Source organism: Bos indicus x Bos taurus, chromosome 6 (assembly GCF_003369695.1).
Source record: "Bos indicus x Bos taurus breed Angus x Brahman F1 hybrid chromosome 6, Bos_hybrid_MaternalHap_v2.0, whole genome shotgun sequence".
Classification (NCBI taxonomy): domain Eukaryota; kingdom Metazoa; phylum Chordata; class Mammalia; order Artiodactyla; family Bovidae; genus Bos; species Bos indicus x Bos taurus.
Window position 1 is genome coordinate 68,979,040 of NC_040081.1, and position 21,379 is coordinate 69,000,418.

The 21,379-nt window shown below is 39.2% G+C and overlaps 1 protein-coding gene across 1 annotated transcript in view; it reads right to left on the reverse strand.

Moving 5' to 3' along the window:
* SCFD2 (sec1 family domain containing 2) overlaps nt 1–21,379 on the reverse strand; it is a 395,759-nt gene that overhangs the window by 310,846 nt on the left and 63,534 nt on the right. Inside the window, exon 4 of the mRNA XM_027544495.1 lies at nt 14,941–15,116. Within this exon, the coding sequence (XP_027400296.1) occupies nt 14,941–15,116 (176 nt within the window). The remainder of the gene's footprint in view (nt 1–14,940; nt 15,117–21,379) is intronic.

Here is a 21,379-nt window from a genome sequence, read left to right on the forward strand (position 1 = left end):
GAAGGGGCTGGTTCCTTGAAAAAACTACAAGAACCTTTTATTTATACAAAAAATAAAAAAATAAGTGAGACTGACTTTATATTTTCTGGTAAATTTATATACAGGTGATTATTTCATAAATAGGCAGATTTTCATGTTCTGTACTAGACATGTAGCTTGACAACATTATTGAGCTCACATTTTCAAGAAAGCCTTCTGAAGTAGTGTAGTATAATTGCCGAAAGCACAAACTTTGGGATTGGGTGGAGTCAGGATAGAATCTAGCCTCTACCACCAACATGTAACCTTAGGCTGGCACTTCTCTAACCTTCTAGTTCCTCATCCGTCAAACAGCTGCTGGAACGGTATGTTGATGTTTAGTCACTGATTCATTTCTGACTCTTTTCGACCCCATTAACTGTAGCCCAGCAGGCTCCTCTGTCCATGAAATTTCCCAGGCACAAACACCAGAGTGGACTGACATTTCCTTCTGCAGGGGGCCTTCCCAACCCAGAGAATGGTAAGGTTTGAATAAAACAGTGCATATAAAGTACTTAAGTCTGGTTCCTGCACTTAGTAAAAGCTCAAGGATGGTGGTATTGAGGATTGATCATCTTGTAACTTCAGTACAAACATCTTCTACAAGCTTCAGAATGATTTCACAAAGTGTAAGGTAAAAATGAGAGTGGTTTGACAAAAGAAAGATGAATTTTTGGTAAGATTTGTAAATCTGACAAAATTTGACCAAGTTACATTAGACATGATCAGCTACACCATTCTCAAAGACCTTTCACAACAAAAATGGGAAAGTAGTATTCTTAAAGTTGGCTTGTCTATGACCCATGATTCCTTCATATGGGCATAAAAATATACATATTTTCCATGTGACCATAGGTGAAGTCGCTCAGTCGTGTCCGACTCTTTGTGACCCCAAGGACTGTAGCCTACCAGGCGCCTCTGTTCATGGGATTTTCCAGGCAATAGTACTGGAGTGGATTGCCATTTCCTTCTCCAAGGGATCTTCCCAATCCAGGGATTGAACCCAGGTCTCCTGCATTGTAGACAGACGCCTTACCGTCTGAGCCATCCCATGTGACCATAGGTAGTCACTGAAATTCTTTCATCTTCTGTTGCTTCAGCCATTAAATCACCTCACTTACATGGGTTTGGTGAAAATCAATTTGAGAGAAAAATCAGATGAAAATGTCTAACTGTGAAGAACTATATTCAGTGAACTAATATACACCACGAGCCTCATATATCACGTAAGCAAGCTCCAAGTGAAGGGGAAGGATGGATAAATAAGTCCTAAGATGCCAGTCTGTCAGTGTTGGTGTGGCTATGACAGATGGAGCTGGATGCAAGCAACCATCACTCATGTTATAACTAACATGCATATTACGGATGCATGTGAAGTGGGCTATGGCATACCCAAAAGGAATCACTCATGAGTTCAAACATGCATCTTTTATCAATTGAAAACTAATTTTTTAAAAACCCTTAACTTCTAACAGGATGCTTCACAACGAACTTTAAAAAAATATTTATTTATTTGACTGTCTCAGGTCTTAGTTGTGGCACGCGGTATCTTCCTCGCATCATGTGGGATCTTCCTCTGTGGCATGCAGACTCGCTAGCTGTGGTGTATGGGCTTGGGAACAAGTGGGCTCAGTAGCTGTGGTGCATGGGCCTAGTTGCTCCTCTACATGTGGGATCTTAGTTCCCCAACCAAGGATCACACCCAGGTCCCCTGCATTGCAAGGTGGAGTTGTAACCACTGGACCACCAGGGAAGTCCCAAGATGCTCAAAATCTGTGCTGATTGCAGGCTCATTATTTAACTGTCTGTTGCTTGACTTTACTCATTATATGATGTAAGCTCCACAATAGCAGAGACCTTGTTTTACTTGTTTACTGATGCAGCCTCAGTGCCAAGATGGTGTCTGGTGTCTAGTTGCTGCTGCTGCTGCTGCTGCTGCTAAGTCACTTCAGTCGTGTCCGACTCTGTGCGACCCGAGACGGCAGCCCACCAGGCTCCCCCGTCCCTGGGATTCTCCAGGCAAGAACACTGGAGTGGGTTGCCATTTCCTTCTCCAATGCATGAAAGTGAAAAGTGAAAGTGAAGTCGCTCAGTCGTGTCTGACTCTTAGCGACCCCATGGACTGTGGCCCACCAGGGTCCTCCATCCATGGGATTTTCCAGGCAAGAGTACTGGAGTCGGGTGCCATTGCCTTCTCCGTCTGGTGTCTAGTAGGTGCCCAATAAATATCTGTTGGTTAAGCAGACAGATTTTATATTCTGGGTACATAAGAAGTAATCTTCATTTGGAGGTAATTTCACCAGTACAAACGTGAAATGCCTTTGCTTCTAAAATTTGATCTATATTTTCCTTTTTTTCCTCTATTCTTTTATCATGTTAAGCAAGAACACCGTGAATTAGTCCTTTTCACAATCAGTATAGTAATTATTCATAAAGAGAATTTCAATCAGGTAGGTGTCATTAGAAACTATTCTTGTCAGTTGAGTGCTGGTAACTCATGCCTTGGCTATTGTATTTTATCCTATTTAAACAGGCAGCTTTCCTCTAAAGAGATATATTTATGGGATTATTGGCAATGTATCTTTTTCTTTTCTCTTCTAATTTAGACTATAATCTTTAAAACAAAATTCTATGGGAGCAAAAGAAAAAAGAAACCCATCAAACAAAATTACCTTAAAAATAATGTTTTTCCAATTTCATCTCCTTATTTTTTTCCATTTAACATTACAAATCCAAAACGTTGCAAAGAAAACAACGCTTACTAATACATCAAACAAAACAGAAATACTGAACAAAACAACTCACTTAAAAAGAAAAAGGACTATATCAACTCTACGTGGACTAAGTAAAAAGGAATCTTTTGTACTCTTTTTGTCAAACTGCAATAGATTTAAAAATATATAATAATAATAACAGAAATAGCTCCATGTGGCAGCATGGTAATCTATCAATTTTTAACACATTTTGTCCCTAGGAATAGGCATATTGGCAACTGTTTTGCTTATCTGTTACTTTTTTTAAGAGCTCAAAATCAGGAGATTAAAAGAAAAGTAAGAACAGTGTTCCTGCATACTGTAGTAGGGAAAATTCCTGTTACAGACATACAGTACAACCAACATGGAATCGCCCAGTTGTGGATTTTTTTTTTTTTTCTGTGCAGATATGAAATCCCATCAATTACTAGAAGAACTATTTCCATAATGTTTGTAAAGTGACACTGCAACAGTATCCTGCAAGTTATAAGCTAACACTGCTCCTTGAAAGAGGGCGCAGAAGTGCCACGTACAATACCCCTCGTAAGGGATGTCTGCTTTAGGAGATTCGGATCATTCGATGTTCTGTTCTTCAAGGCCAACACTTTCTGGAGAAAAGGGGACAGACTGGTCAGCTTCCACTCAGTCTTCTTGCTCTTCTGCTTTGAGACCCTCACCTTAGAAGCAAAGATGGAAGTAGCAAGGGGGCCACCAAGGCACACACATTTGGTCAAGGTGCTAAGGTAAACCAGGCATGGCCAAACCGAGTATGCCCCTCACCAGAAAGAAACTTGAGATCCTGAACAAACATTTCTCCTACTTTTGAAGATCAGTAGCACTGTTGTCGTCCATTAAAAAAAAAAAAAATCCTCAATAAATAATTCATTTATGTAACACTTTGCAGAGAAGGCAATGGTACCCCACTCCAGTACTCTTGCCTGGAAAATCCCATGGACGGAGGGGTCTGGTGGGCTGCAGTCCATGGGGTCGCTGAGGGTCGGACACGACTGAGTGACTTCACTTTCACTTTTCACTTTCATGCATTGGAGAAGGAAATGGAAACCCACTCCAGTGTTCTTGCCTGGAGAATCCCAGGGATGGGGGAGCCTGGTGGGCTGCCGTCTATGGGGTCACACAGAGTTGGACACAACTGAAGTGACTTAGCAGCAGCAGCAGCAGCAACTCTTTGAGAGTGGTGAAAAACAGAAAGCTTTTTAGATTTCTCCACACCCAGGCCCAAGCCTACATCTAGTCTCAGGTGCTCGTTAGTGATGTTAAGCAAGTCTCTGGCACCTTAGGTATTCTACGTCAGAAGTGAAGCACTGGGGTCCTTGAGACATTCAGCCAGCCTAGGCATAGGCTGAATCCCCCAATGGCTCAGGAGATAAAGAATCCACCTGCAATGCAGGGGACGCTGGAGATGCAGGTTCAATCCCTGGGTCAGGAAGATCCCTTGGAGGAGGAAATGGCAACACACCTCTGGCACTCCTGTCTGAAAAATCCCATGGATAGAGGAGCCTGGCAGGCTACCATCCATGGGGTCGAAAAGAATCTGACTGGACTGAGTGACTCGTATGCAGGTAGACACAGGCTTCCTTCAGAAAGACCTGCCATAAGGTTGCACCCAAGACATCCTGTGAAGGGGCATAAGCAAGACTTGGTTTCTCCAAGACTGACGAACACTATAAAAAGAAAACATCAATTAGACAGTATTATTGCCTTCCGTTCTTAAAAACACGGATGTTTAAATAGGAAAAGAGAACCCCAGCATTGGAGTGGCCAGCATAGTACAAACAGCTGGAGGGAGAGCCTTAGAAGATTCAGTCCATGCAGGGAAGCACGAACCATTATTATTTCCCTTTTGGTCAAGCAAACCAGAATGGCTGTACCCTTCTTGTTTTTCACAAAACGAAGCCCCACCCAGATGTACCTTTGGCCACTGGCATAAAGTCTGTATTTGAAACTTTTTTGGTAGACCCACAAAACGCTAGAACCAAAATTGCTAGTCTTGAACTTACTTTGCCTGATTACTAGCTCTAGCTTCCAGCTGGAATAACATATGATATCATTGCTTCTAAGGCAAACCCAGTTTAAAACAGTTTACTTAGCCTATATATTCAACTCTCACTTTCTAATCAGATGCTTGGCACGAATTCACCCAACTCCAAAACCTGGCAATGTGCCCTCCCTGGGCAAAGGAACAAAAAGTTCATGGGTATTTTTCTATTTTCCATGTGTCTTTCTCTTTTATTATTCAAAAACATAATACCTTAATGTGATAGAAGAGAAGAACCAGATTAAAATAAAATATTCTGTGGGATAAAAGTGAAATAGAGACATTGTATGCTTACAGAGAGATGTGTAAGTCTCATGCGGTTTCAAAAAAAAGGCTTGCTGAGGAGCAAAGCTCAAGATGAAATTCTAACCTGGATGCCAAATTTATATATGTATCAATAACAAACAAATTAGTGAAAAAACACATTTAAATGATCTCAGTGTTCACAGAGAAAGTTATCAATTTAAATGATATAAACTGAAATCTTAATTAATGAATTATGTAGACCTTATTGTGTTTTGAAAACTTTTTTATACTAATGCCTGAGAACAAGCGTGAGTGGAGTATGAGAAGAAAGTGGCCAATAGTCACTTGATGCCTTGCCGCAGGATAAATATTCCAGCACTACAGAGCAGCGAAGGGCATGGCTTCAGTATCAGACATATCTGGGTTTTAACCTGGTTCTGACTCTATTGGTAGGACCGTGGTCAAATTCATAACTTGTCCCAACCTCTGCTATACAATCCTCAAAGTTAAATCAGCAGTTCAAGAAATTTGTTTTTAAAATACTATAAATGCAGTACTCGGGTACTCAGACCAGGCCAGGAAATCCTACTTGGTCCTGTATCCCTGAAAATAGCACAGATGGTACTAAGCACTGACAGCTAATCCACATTACAGAATAAACTGAACACTCATCCAAGAAACCGTTTATGCTTTGGTTTTATAACTTCACTATCTGGCAAACAGTGTGTGTTCAATAGATTGTTATTATATGAAATGGAAAAGAATATTTTCTTTTGGAAAATGCGTTTGAGTTTTTCTCTCCACCATCTGGAAGTGACACCTCTCTTGGCAAGGAACTAGATGGCAGAGCTTCCCTGGAGGAGGCAGAAAGTGATGAAGAGATGATTTATATTTCTGAGGACCAGTAAAGTGTATTCTACCTACGGATGAGGCAGTGTCTCCCCAGGTGTTCTGAACTGTGAGGAGAAAGAAGAATAGAGGTCTTTTGAGTTAATACAAGAGTCTAATTACATGAGCCCCTAAAGAACCAACATCTTAGGCTACTCAGATCTCTTTAATTACAAATGTCTTTCATCTGGAAATTTACCCATAAATTTCTGTGGAAAAAATTTTAAACTCTATTTAGTGTTTCATAAAAATAAGTTAAATCTCCTATATTATTTCCAAATAACTCAGAATCTAGGGATGTTTAAGAGTAAAAATATTAAGACACTCCATTATGGTGATCACTTTCCCATGAGATCATAAACGATCAGAATTACAAGACTCACAGCACAGACTTCTGTGATGAAAATTATAGTGAAAGATGGCCATGTTAATTAGAATGCTTGGCCACTATCACTGAAACTCAAAACTGCAGTGGCTTAAACAAAATAGGAATATATTTCTCACTCACATGAAGACCAGGTCAGGAGTCCAGGGCTGGTATGGTGTTTACACCATCTTCAGCGAACCAGTTATGGTTCTTCCATCTTTCTATTAAATATCTTCAACACAGCAGCGTCCTCTCGTAATTCAAGTCAGCCACATCCTATTCTTACATTTCAACACAAAGAAAGTGTAGGAAAAGCACACACCCGTCCTTTCCCTGCACAGTCTGAAAGTGGCCCACATAATCCTACTCATTTCTCACTCAGGAGAACTTGATTGCATTAAGCTGGTAGGCTAACTGCAAATCACTGTCATTATTTTGGGTGATCACATAATATATATGTAAAAAGGTGACACTAGGTGGTGGGAACATTAAGAAGCCTCTGTCCTAAAGGCCATAGGGCAAGATATCATTTAAGACTCAGGTAAACCACTCAAATCTTTATCCATTTACTGCAAGCCAATCAAGAAATGGGAATACCAGATCACCTTACCTGTCTCCAGAGAAATCTATATGCAGGTCAAGAAGCAACAATTAGAACCAGACATGGAGAAGTGGACTGGTTCAAAACTGGGAAAGGAGTACATCAAGGCTGTATACTGTCTCCTTGCTTATTTAATTTATATGCAGAGTACATCATGTGAAATGCCAAGCTGGATGAATCACAAGCTGGAAACAAAATTGCCAGGAGAAATATCAACAACCTCAGAGATGCAGATGATACCACTCTAATGGCAGAAAGTGAAGAGGAACTAAAGAGCTTCTTGATGAGGGTGATAGAGGAGAGTGAAAAAGCTGGCTTAAAACTCAACATTCAAAAAACTAAGATCATGGCATCTGATCTCATCACTTCATGGCAAATAGATGGGGGAAAATGGAAACAGTGACAGAATTTCTTTTCTTGGGCTCCAAAATCATTGCAGATGGTGACTGCAGCCATGAAATTAAGATGCTTGCTCCTTGGAAGGAAAGATACGACAAACCAAGAAGCATATTAAAAAGAAGAAACATCACTTTGGTGACAAAGGTCCATATAGTCAAAGCAATGGTTTTTCCAGTAGTTATGTACAGATGTGAGAGTTGGACCATGAAGAAGGTTGAGCATCAAAGAAACGATGCTTTTGAATCATAGTGCTGGAGAAGACTCTTGAGAGTCCTTGGACAGCAAGGAGATCACACCAGTCAATCTTAAAGGAAGTCAACCCTGAATACTCATTGGAAGGACTGATGCTGAAGCTCCAAAGTTTTGGAGCTTCTCAGGGAAGGCTTCTCAGGGAAAAGCTATCCAGGGAAGGCTTCCCTGAGGAAATGGCATTTCAGTTTTAATCTGACCAGCCATGAGAAGAGCTGGAAAAGAACATTCTAATAAGACAGATTAACAATTGTTAAGGCCCAAAGGCTCCCTATTTGTCAGAATCAAGTTGCTTTAGCTCTAGTTTTCTTTATTTAGGCCTACTATATACGGGACAGGATGAAAGAACATGTGTGTGTTTGTGTGTGTGTGTGTGTGTGTGTAGGCATGCATGTGTTCACGCTTAGGAAGAAGAGATCTATGATTCTACTCCTAGGATTAATATTTAACATCTAGTAATAATGTGGAAAACTCCAAAACCAGGAAGAAAGAGAGCCTGGGGCCATACAGAGAAGAGATGAAAAACAAAACAAATGGTTACAGAAGTTGAGAGATAGCATAGCCTTTTTATTTAAAAGAATTTTTTTGTTTTCACTTGTTCTAAATAGTGTTTCTGGGTGCATATATTTCTTAAATAAAGTTAACTAATTTCAGGTATATTGTTCTAACTAACTTTTAGCTCCCAATGAGAAATTGGCAGCTGTAAATAAAATGTCTTACACATTTTATTTTAATTAAAATGAGAAGGCTGAGCACCAAAGAACTGATGATTTCAAATTGTGGTGCTGGAGAAGAGTCTTGAGAATCCCTAGGCCCACAGGGAGATCAAACCAGTCAATCCTAAAGGAAACCAACCCTGAATATTCATTGGAAGGACTGAGGCTGAAGTTGAAGCTCCAATACTTTGGCCACCTGATGCAAAGAGTTAACTCATTGGAAAAGATCCTGATGCTGGGAAAGACTGGGGGCAGGAGGCGAAGGGGGCAACAGAGGATGAGATGGTTGGATGGCATCACTGACTCAATGGACATGAGTTTGAACAAACTCCAGGAGATATTGAAGAACAGGTAAGCCTGGCGTGCTGCAGTCCATGGGGTCGCAAAGAGTCAGATACGACTTAACAACTGCACAACAACATACACAAAACAGGTTAAAAATAAGAAAATTTAATAATCAAATATTTGTACGTTAGTACCATAAATTAATATATATCTCAAATATCACACAACTTATATTTAGGGATCCAACCTAAGTCACATTCTTAAGCTATCGGGAATCCACTCATAAAAATCTTAACCTAAGGATTTGGTAGCACTAGCCAAGAGATCTTTCTCAAAGCATCTATTCCTTGGTCTGAGAGAAGTTTAGGAGAAAGTTCAGTACTGCTTCAACTATCATAATGTATTCACAGCATTGTCTAATAGTCAAAAATTTGAATAAAAGAAAGACCAACTTAACTTATGAAAGGTACTACAGTGAGATAACTACTCCAAGGGACAAATCTTTCTATCATACTCATGATCGGGCTTCCCTGATAGCTCAGCTGGTAAAGAATCCACCTGCAATGCAGGAGACCCCAGTTCAATTCATGGGTCAGGAAGATCCACTGGAGAAGGGACAGGCTACCCCTCCAGTATTCCTGAGCTTCCCTTGTGGCTCAGCTGGTAACGAATCTGCCTGCAAGGCGGAAGACCTGGGTTTGATCCCTGGGCTGGGAAGAACCCCTGGGGATGGGAAGGCTACCCACTCCAGTATTCTGGCCTGGAGAATTCCATGGACTGTATAGTCCATGGGGTCACAAAGAGTTGGACACGACTGAGCAACTTTTACTTTCTTTCACTTTTCATGACCAGTGAAGGCAAGCTGCCACTCAAATGTCACAATTTTAACACCAAGACTTTGCCAAAAGAGCAGTAAGAAAGGTACCAAGTCAGACCCAAGGTCTGGGGAAATTTTCATTGACTTCTACCTTCAAAACCCAAGTTCGTTGACTCTAAGACACAACTGACTGTAACACACAGCACTATTTGATGTACCCTAGCAAGGGGGGACGGAGAAGGCAATGGCACCCCACTCCAGTACTCTTGCCTGGAAAATCCTATGGACGGAGGAGCCTGGTGGGCTGCAGTCCATGGGGTCACTAAGAGTTGGACACAACTGAGCGACTTCACTTTCACTTTTCACTTTCCTGCATTGGAGAAGGAAATGGCAACCCACTCCAGTGTTCTTGCCTGGAGAATCCCAGGGACAGGGGAGCCTGGTGGGCTGCCGTCTATGGGGTTGCACAGAGTCGGACACGACTGAAGCGACTTAGCAGCAGCAGCAAGGGGGGAAAAAATACTGCACTTAAACTGAGAAATGCCACTGATTCCAAGATGCATCCCAATTTCAGAAATGTGAAACAAAGGATGTCTTAGAATCAATAGAAATGGTAGTATTCTTCAAGCCAAATGTGCCCCTTTTCTTTTCAGCATGGAAAATGACTTTCGCTATTTTCAGCTCAGTCATAAAAAAGTTTTCTTCTGTACTATGTTCATCCCTTCCTCTCTTTGTGTACAACTCCAAAGATACAACTGATAAATCCCCATTTAACCTTTTCTCCCAAATATTTGACATTTCATTCAAAATGTCAAACCAAGCTACCAGAATAAAGAATAAGAAGGGTAGAAAAAGAAGAGGCTGCCAGTCAATGAGGGCAGATTCTGACTCTGAAAGAGCTGAGCCTCACACTGCCCTCTGCAGGCAGGACACCTCCGAAGAGGAGAAAAGAGCTGAGCCCATTCACTTGTCCTGAACTTGCTAACTGGATAAAACTCCCTCTCCCTAAGAAAGGAGGGAATAAAGGGTCAGAAACAGACCAAGAGCACGCCTAGGAAGAACCTCTCCTTGTGGAAATCTGTGGGGGCGTGCGGTGTTTCCTCCTAATAACTTGCCTTCGCAGTTAAAAACACATATTTGGTTTCTGCCCAAAGTTCCGGGCACATAAGCCCTTGTAATTTCCTGATCAACAGGGGTGCCAGGAACATCTTTGTTTCCAATATTTGGTCTTGGACCCTGATTCCTGGCACACAGAACTCCTAAATCTCCAGGAATTTCCTGGGTGATAGGAGCATCTTTTGTTCTAATGAGGGGATTACTGGTGGGCTCCTGGGTAGCTCCTGGATGGGGGCCATCACCAGAAAGGCCAAGCCAAGAGTAGAATCTCGGACTTTCAGTTACATACCCATCCCCCATCCTCCAGGGAGGGGAGAAGAGCTAGAGACTGACTTATTAATCATGCCTACAAGATGAAGCCTCCATAAAAATCCCTAGAGTATAGAATTCACAGAGCTTTTGGGTTGGTAAACACACCATGGGCTGGGAGGATGGGATACCCCAACTCCATGGGAACAGAAGCTCCTGCTCTCAGGATCCTTTTGGACCTTACCTGAGCTCTAATGACCCAGTTAACTTAAATAAATGTTTCCTTGAGTTTTGTGAGCCATTATAACAAATTATGGAACCCAAGGAGGAAGGGGTGGGGATGGGGCATGGGAACCCTGATTGATAGTGGGTTGGTCAGAAGTATCCGAGGCCCAGACTTGAAATTGATGTCTACAGTGGGGAGCAGTCTTGTGGGACTGAGCCCATAACCTGTGGGGTCTGTGCTACTCCATTTAATCAGTCATAATTGAATTACAGGACACCCTCCAGTGGGTGTGACACCCAGGAGTGAGTTGGAGGATTGCCTGGCATGGGAAAAACTCCTACACATTTGGTATCAGAAGTGTTAAGAGTAGAAAGTAAAGAAACAAGAGGTTTTCTTTTAAGCATGCTCCACAATTTTTCTTCTCAGGAAAAATCCAATGAAAAATCTCCATAAATGTCAACAACACTCTGGCCTGACTTTAGGGATCACCATTTTCTGCTTCCTCCCTCACTCTTTATGGAAATAATATTGCCAGCACTTTGCAAGTCAGGACCTCCCAGGGTGTTGACGAAGTCAGGAACAGACCTAAAATGAGCCATTACATTTCCAAGCCTAGCCATCTGGCTGGGGGACCTAACAGAAGCACTAGAAGACTGAGAAGGTAAAACTCATCAATTTGCTACAGGACAAGCATGAGTTTGGGTGAACTCCGGGAGTTGGTGATGGACAGGGAGGCCTGGCGTACTGCGATTCACGGGGTCGCAAAGAGTCGGACACGACTGGGCGACTGAACTGAACTGAACTGAAGCAGACATACTGTCATTTAGTTTAGTTAAACTTGATCTGTTACAGAACAGATACTCTAAAATTTAGTATCTCATAAAGAAAACTAATTCTACCTATTAAAAACTACTTTGGCAACTGACAAGACGCCAGGTCTACTTCTCACTACAAAGATGAAAACGTTTAAAACTAAAGCAACGTTTACCTGGGAAATCTTGAGTGGCTCTATAAATCATTTACATTTTATTTAAAAGCCATTTTCCAAATTGGATTTTTTTTTTATTTAGAAATGTTAATTGTTACCTAAAAAATAACTGGAGATAGATATTACATACATATTTATAAAGTATGCTTTTCAGAAAGCATAAACACAGATGCTTCCTCTGCTATACAGTTTGTGATTGTTTCATAACCATTAAGTTATGATCAATAAAACTTTTTCTTTGAAACGATTAGCATAACATCAGATATACAGTGTAGAAACAATGGCATTTAAATCTGGATTTAAAGAAAAATACTGTTAAACATTATCAAATATTAAGTAAAAAAGATGGTAATATATTTCAATGTAACAGTCTCATTATTCCTTAATAAATTTTAATTTAGAAAATAAAATCTAGGTGAGAATATATTAAAACCATTATTTACATAAAGTAAACTGGCAAGCATTGGCAATATTTCTGGCTCAGCTAAAAGAATAATGACTAAGACTTACTAAGCATTTACTATATGTTAAGCAGTATAACTTAGTGATACACATATGCAATCTCATTCAATCCTGATGATAACACTGTGATGTAGGTACTTTATTCCCATTTAATTGAGGAAGCTAAATCAAACTTTCTTGCTAGAATATAAAAAAATAATTCTTCATAGGCTACCAAAAGAATTCTTTATAGGTTATGAATTCTTCATAGGGTTTACCATAGTAAACCCAGCTGCACGTGTGTCTGCGTGCAGTCATGTTTGACTCTGCAGCCTACCAGGCACCTCGGTCCATGGGGATTCTCCAGGCAAGAATACTGGAGTTGGATGCCATGCCCTCAGCCAGGGGATCTTCCCAACCCAGGGATCAAACCTGTATCTCTTCTGTCTCCTGAATTGGCAAGCGGGTTCTTTACCACTAGTGCCACCTGGGAAGCCCATATATATATACATCTAAAAATTTAGACTCTCCATTAAGTGAAATTCAATACTTATGCATGACAAAAATAGCAATAACAATTACTCAGCAAAATATAATTAAGAAGAAACTTAAAAACAAAAAAATAATATTTAACAGTAAAACTTTAGAACATTTTCTTTATAGTCAGGAATAAGATGAAAACACCTACTTTCACTGCAAGTTTTAGTATGCCTGGTCAGTGCACTAAGAAAGTGCTATCACACTGGGAATGACCCAGAGGGATAGGATGGGTAGGGAAGTGGGAGGGGGTTTCAGGATGGGGAACATGTGTACACTCATGGCTGATTCATGTCAATGTATGGCAAAAACCACTACAATACTGTAAAGTAATTAGCCTCCAATTAAATTTTTTTTAAAAAATAAAGTGCTATCACATGTGGAAAGGAAGAAATAAAACTGTTATTATTTACAGATATTACTGCCTGCAGAGGAAATACAGGAGAACCAATGAAACAGAAAGAAAAAGGAAAACAAGCTCAATCCAGTGCTCTGTAACAACCTAGAGGGGTAGGATGGGGTGGGAGGTGGGAAGCTGGAGGAAGATTCAAGAGGAGGGGAACATATGTATATCATTACTGATTCGCATCGTTGTATGGCAGAAACTGACATAACATTGTAAAGCAATTATCCTCCAATGAACATTTTTTTTTAAAAAGTGGATAACAAATATAAATGCAAAATGCAAGGCTATTGGACGTGTGATCACCAATCAAAAGTCAGGAGTACTCCAATATACCAGTTAGCACTTAGAAAATTCAACTTACATATGGTATTAGAATCATTAAAATACTCATGAAAAATCTAGTGGTCAGTTTGGTCACAGATATTTTTTAAACTCATCAATATGCATGGTCAACAAATTTAACAATCCTCTCCAATGTATGTGCCCTAGAGACACTCTCTCACATGTAAACCAGAAGACAAGCTCCAGGATATTCATCTCATTCTTTCTAACCACACACACACACACACACAAATATGGGACAGTCTAGCTATACATCAATATGGATTGGATAAACTGTTGAATATTCATACAATTAAATCTGTATATGTCAATTTGGGTTATCTTAAAAACAGAATGCTGAGAGGGAAAAGCAGGTTGTTTAGGGATATTTACAATATGACATCACTTACATAAAAAGTAAAACCCATAGCACAATACTCTGTATTATTTATAGAAAAATGAGTTTTTAATAAATATATAGAAACAAGGAATCAAGCTTCTGATTACCACGGGAAAGGAAAAAGGAGAATCAGAGCACGGAAAGGGTTAAGTATCAGAGATGCTTCAACTTTACCTCTAGTTTTATTTCTTTAATGGAAAAGCATATAAATATAAAAAATTACTAAATTATATTGAATCTATGTGTAAAATACATAAATATCTAGTCATAATATTTTGTGTTTCAAAATACCTTATAATTTAAAAAACACATGTTTTTTAAAGTATCCCATGCAAATATTTAAACAATAATGAAAAGGCCATACCCCATGTACATATCTCTTTATAAAACTACAAAGGGAGTTTGCCTCCCTTTCATCTGTTACTAAACATCATTTTAAGCCACATGTTATCATATGTTGTAAGGATTAGAAACTATTGTCAGAAAAAGTATCAAAAGTAGCATATTCTACAGGAAAAGTAGCAAGGATTGAATAAAGATGCCATGAAGATTAAGAAAGGTCCAAATGGCATAAAATCGAGAAGAGGTTTTCAAAGTTTAGTTAAATACTCAAAAAGACATTTATCTAAGTATTGAGTGAGAAGCCAAAGACATTATTGTCAAGAGAAAAAAAAAGTAGAAAAACTAAAAAAATAGAAAAAGCTGCTACTTGCATTTTAAATTGGGGGCACTTACAGAATATGATATAGGGCACATGTCAACAATATGATTTATTACTCAGATTATAATAAATATTAAATTTTTCCCTGGAAGTAAAAACTTTAATTATTAATACCCCAAGAAGCCCCCAGAGCAACATACCTGGAGAAGGAGTCTTTCAAAAGCCAGAAAGTTGTCCCACTTGGCAGTCTGTGGGTGTTTCAGAGTTTGGACAGTGGCCAGCCCAAGCTGTAGGAGCCCACAGTGATTCCCTAGAGATTTGAGGTTGTTCTTGAAGAGCTGAATATAGGACATGAGCTGCCCCGGAGTGACTCTCCCTGGAAAAACATACAATTCATCAGCGTACCCTCTTCTGGGAGCGGTAAAAATAAAGAGGAGCGTGCCATTAATAATACTACTGCCTTGTTCAGTTGCTCAGTCGTGTCCGACTCTTTGTGACCCACAGACTACAGCACGCCAGGCTTCCCTGTTCCTCACTATCTCCCATCAGCACAAAACTTCAGAGTCAACTGCAAGCTTTCCTAAGCTTTTGTGACTCTTAAAACAACATGGTGACAACAGCAAAGTTGAAACTACCAACTGCATTTTGCAAGCAAAAAAACAGATGTTAAGTGCTCTTGCCAAAGCCATATTGTTATTAGGATTCATTTCATAACTCTGCAATACCCCATAAATGAGTTTTCAAATAAGGTCTTATGAATAAATATTTCTTGAGCTCAACGTGGAGTACCTCTGCAAGACATATGATATAGCAATCTAAGAGCCAAAAAGTCAAGGTTTCCAATTGTGTGTGTTATGTATATAAAGCAAAAGAGAAATCTGTTAGGACTATAGCTAAAACTTTATCACTGATATCAATGGGTTTATGACAACATCCTTGAGCATAAAAGCAGACTGGTGTTGGAACAAAAACGTATAGAGAACCAAAGTGGAAAAAACCCTGGAAGATGAGATATCAAAAGAAAGGGTTTCGTATGGATGACAGCACATTTACTACCATTGTCACCTAGATCTAGAAGAAGACTCTCACCTCATTAAAGACTGGAGTACCAAAAACGCAAACAAACCCTGTTGAAGATTCAGTCTTTCAGACCTCTAAGTCCAACCTTTTCCTAAATAGCACTCCTTCCATTTAGTCACTTCCCATTCTATTATGTCAGATCTCATTCCTGCCATTCATCAATGCAATGGGCAGAACCCCAGAACACCACAGTTTCTCCTCACTGGGCAAGAAGAGTGCAATGGAGCCAAACACAAATGCAAGGCCAGTAAATCCTTCCTGTACATTTCAGCCACACTGTCTTCCTGGTTTACCCTCTGATGCCTAAAATCCAGGTTTGTTTGCTATGCCTACGTTGGTTAATATCTGGCAATAAAACTACCCGTATTTATTTAGCACATGCCCTCTTCTGATTTTCACAGCAACTCTATGGGGTAGCAAACAAGTGAGAGTTCAGTGTCTTACACGGTGCTAAATGGCACTTGTCAATTAGTGGTTTTGCTACAGATTATAATACACAAAAAATAAAGACCTTGTCACAAGAAACTTCCAAGCCTGTAATATATTCTACCTGTTTAGTGCATATTTTGAAGAGATTAAGGATTCTAAAGTGCCTTTTTGCCCACTTATATGGGGCTTCCCTGATGCTCAGTTGGTAGAGAATCCACCTGCGATGCAGGAGACCCTGGTTCAATTCCTGGATTGGGAAGGTCCACTGGAGAAGGGACAGGCCACCCACTCCTTGTGGCTCAGCTGGTGAAGAATTAACCTTTAATGAGGGAGACCTGGGTTTGATCCCTGGGTTGGGAAGATCCCCTGGAGAAGGGAAAGGCTACCCACTCCAGTATTCTGGCCTGGAGAATTCCATGGACTTGTATAGTCCATGAGGTCACAAAGAGTCAGACATAACTGAGCAACTTTCATTTTCAAACAACAACAGTTGGTGGGTTGCAGCGAGGGGCAAGAACAGTGGAAATGCATAGCACAGAGCTGAGTCTCACTAGTTTCTTTGGTCCCTTGGTAAAGCATAGTTCATTCCTGATTCTCAGCAGCAAGCTAACAATTTGCTAGCTTAAGTACTAACAGAGAAGAGCCTCATTAATCCCTTCTTTGCTTGATTTTAAGTTGGCTTGATTAAGGTATAATTTACATACAGTAAAATTCACTTTTTTCTGGTTCAGGGTGTTCTCAAAATAATTCTATGAATTTTGACAAAAACACAGTCACAATCAAGATAGATTATTTCCTTTACTCCCCAAAGCTCCCCTTTTGTAGTCAATTCTCTTTTCCCATCCCAAGTCCTTGGTGAACACTTGTCTGTGTTTCTGTCCCATAGTTATTCCTTTCCAGAATGTTCTATAATTGGAATTATATAGCACATAGCCTTTTGAGTCTAGCTTCTTTTTACTTGAGCATAAGGTATTTGGTGTTCATTCATGTTGTTGCTTGTATCAGTAGTTTGCTCTATTTTCTTGTTGAGTAGTAATCCATTGTATGAACCATAGTTTGTTTAGACTTATCCATTCACCAGTTCATGATCATTTGGGTTGTTTCCAATTTTTAGAAATGATGAATAAAAACTTCACAAACATCTTCATATAGTATTTTATGTGCATACGTGTCTGTGGACATAATGATTTCAGTTTTTTCATAAGTAAATTTCTAGGGTTGCTGGGTCATATGCTAAATGTATGCTTAACTTTATAAGAAACTGACAAACTAATTTCCAAAGTCAGCTGTCCTACTAGTGACAAATGAGAGTTCTATTCCCTCACATCCTCAATAGCCTCGGTATTGCCAAGTATTTTGGTTTTAGCCAGTCTAATAGGTTATCTAGCAACATCTTACTGGGGTTTTAATTTGGATTTTTTAATGACTAATAATGTTGTTCATCTTTTCATGTGCCTATTTGCCACCCTATATCTTTTTTTGGTGAAGTGTCTGTTCAAATCCTTTGCTCATTTTTATTAAGGTGTTTGCTTTCTTATTATTGAGTTAAGAGTGTCATTAACTTTTATTAATCCATTGGTTCAACACATGTTTTTGTGCTAGGGACTGTTCTTACTGCTAAGCACAAGCCCATGAACAAATCAGAAAAAAGTCTGTCCTCACGGCCAACAAATAAAGAAGACAAATGACTCCCAGAATGCTCTCCTAATTAATCCAGCTCATTACATGTCACTCTCTTAGGGGATGGGATCTTTTGTGCAGAGGATGAACATTTTTACACAAGAACATTTCTGACACATTAAATATATGAAAACAAATTTTCACATGAAATGGATTCAGATCTAACACTGCAGTGAGCTCCATTTATTTCTTTAAACACTGTGCTGCAGTTGATGGCAGTATAGTCTCTGGACACACAGAGCTTTGTTGACCAAGAGAGATAGTCATAGAACAATTACATGAACAATTACTTAATCATTATTGTGACAAGTACTGCTAAGGCAACAACTAAAAAGTCTTGAAACCCTGAAAGGGTCTATGTGGTACGTAACTGCCTACCTCTCCAACCCTATCTCCAGGACCTGAAGGAGAAGAAATTTAAAAGGCTCAGAATACACACAATCTATTCATAACATAACTGCCCTTTCAGTTCAGTTCAGTTCAGTCGCTCAGTCGTGTCCGACTCTTTGCGACCCCATGAATCACAGCACGCCAGGCTTCCCTGTCCATCACCCAATTGTTAATTACTAATTGTTAATCTCCTGGAGTTCACTCAAACTCACGTCCATCGAGTCAGTGATGCCATCCAGCCATCTCATCTTCTGTCATCCCCTTTTCCTCCTGCCCCCAATCCCTCCCAGCAGCAGAGTCTTTTCCAATGAGTCAACTCTTCGCATGATGTAGCCAAAGTATTGGAGTTTCAGCTTTAGCATCATTCCTTCCAGAGAACACCCAGGGCTGATCTCCTTTAGAATGGACTGGTTGGATCTCCTTGCAGTCCAAGGGACTCTCAAGAGTCTTATCCAACACCACAGTTTAAAAGCATCAATTCTTTGGCACTCAGCTTTCTTCACAGTCCAACTCTCACATCCATACATGACCACTGGAAAAACCATAGCCTTGACTAGACGCACCTTTGTTGGCAAAGTAATGTCTCTGCTTTTGAATATGCTATCTTGGTCATAACTTTCCTTCCAAGGAGTAAGCGTCTTTTAATTTCATGGCTGCAATCACCACCTGCAGTGATTTTGGAGCCCAAAATAATAAAGTCTGACACTGCTTCCACTGTTTCCCCATCTATTTCCCATTTTTAGAGAGACCTAAAAAAATGGAAATCATCAGAGAAAGTCATCAGGTCTGTTTAGATTTCAGTTGCAATAACCATATGTTCAACTTAAAGATAAGAATGTCTTCAATTCAAAAATATAGTTAAACTTTATTCAGTTAGCATCTTCCAATCTCAGACTTGGACTCAACAACCATATTTACATAACACTACCTTCCAACATAAAGCATGAGATCCAAAGAACAAATGGCTATATTTCATAACAGGAAATGCCAACAGAATACTACATTGTGAATTAGCGATTATCCACCCTTGCTGCTCTAGTCTCTTCCCCTCTGTGTATCTTTTTCTTACATACACAAGCCACTAACACTTCTTATACATGTCATGAAAGCAGGGGGTTTTTGGTAAAAATCCAAAACATGGTAATTTAAATTTATTAAAAGAGTACTTTACACAAATGCTTTAAAATACAGACTAGTGACATTTTTAAATATAAGTTTAATCAGAATCTTACATAAAACAAGTCAAAATTAACTGAGTATTAAAAATGTTATACAATAAGACTAATAACTTGAGAAAACTTCCCAGTTCATCTCAACTAAAACTGCAAGCAACCAGGACCAGGTGTTGAAAAAGTAATAGAACATTTATTCATACCTCATATTACCAAAAAAAAAAAAATAAAACTTCTCAGGTAGATTTAGACAGTGATTTTAAAATGTCAACCCAAGAAGGCCTGCCAACACATTTTTTTTCCAGTCATAAAACAAGGGTTTTATATATTATATATTATCAAGACATAATATATAGCAACTCTGTGAAAAGGGACAATTTTGAAATTTGAAAACGAGTTTTCAAGTAAGAAAATCTATTAGGCTTTTTTTATATATACAGTTTTTAAGAAAGTGAAACAGACTTTTGATTTTTAGTTAAGAAAAAAACAGAAAACTTTAACAACCATTAATTCTATGTATATTTTGAAACAGCAAAATAGAATTATTGCTTGGGAGAAAGGGGACAGATTTAGAAAATAAAATGATTTAATATTTTAATATTGTCTATGATCCTTATAATATTTAATTCCATTGTATTCAAATGAATTATGGAAATTATCTTTCTATTTACTACATACATTTGATAAACTAGACTGCAGCCATGAAATTAAAAGACGCTTACTCCTTGGAAGGAAAGTTATGACCAACCTAGACAGCATATTAAAAAGCAGAGACATTACTTTGCCAACAAAGGTCCATCTAGTCAAGGCTATGGTTTTTCCAGTGGTCATGTATGGATGTGAGAGTTGGACTGTAAAGAAAGCTGAGTGCTGAAGAATTGATGCTTTTGAACTGTGGTGTTGGAGAAGACTCTTGAGAGTCCCTTGGAATGCAAGGAGATCCAACCAGTCCATCCTAAAGGAGATCAGTCCTGGGTGTTCATTGGAAGGACTGATGTTGAAGCTGAAACTCCAATACTCTGGCCACCTGATGTGAAGAGCTGACTCATTTGAAAAGACCCTGATGCTGGGAAAGAGTGAGGGCAGGAGGAGAAGGGAACGACAGAGGATGAGATGGTTGGATGGCATCTCCGACTCAATGGACGTGAGTTTGGGTGGACTCCGGGAGTTGGTAATGGACAGGGAGGCCTGGCGTGCTGCAGTCCATGGGGTCATGACTGAGTGACTGAACTGAACTGAACTTTCTGAATCTGTTTTGTGGCTTGGTAAGATATATTTAAAATATTTACACATATATGATTTTTTGTTGATTTTCTTAACAACAACAAAAAAGAGCATTCTGTCAGTGCTAGGTTTGACTTAATCCTCAAAGTGTGTCTTAATGGTAGAAAGCAACCATCAGAAATTTTGTCTAAAATAGTATATTTAGCTACTAAATGTTTTCTTAAAAAAAAAAAAAGTTCTATAAGAAATAATAACACCGTCATGCATGTTTTTTATTCATCATTGTCTTGAAACTGTGAATGAAAACCCAGTATGTGAAATCTGAATAAACAAAGTTATGTCTTAAGACATGTATTCCCAGAATTCAAATATCAGCATTTCATTTGTCTCCTTTTTAATTACTTTTCTAATATAATAAAGGCAAAGCATATTAAAATAATTAAATATAACATGTTCTGCTAAAACTCTGGTTTATTAACCTACACACAACTGGCAAACAGGAATACTTTTAATATTACACAAAAAGTCACACCTACTCATTTGTCACTTTTCTCATTATTTTAACATCCTGTGCCACCAAATAAGAGCAGCTGAACACAAAGTAAACAAACATAGCTGAACGCTACAAGCCATAAGAGAAACTGAGTCCTGACTGCACTCCTAG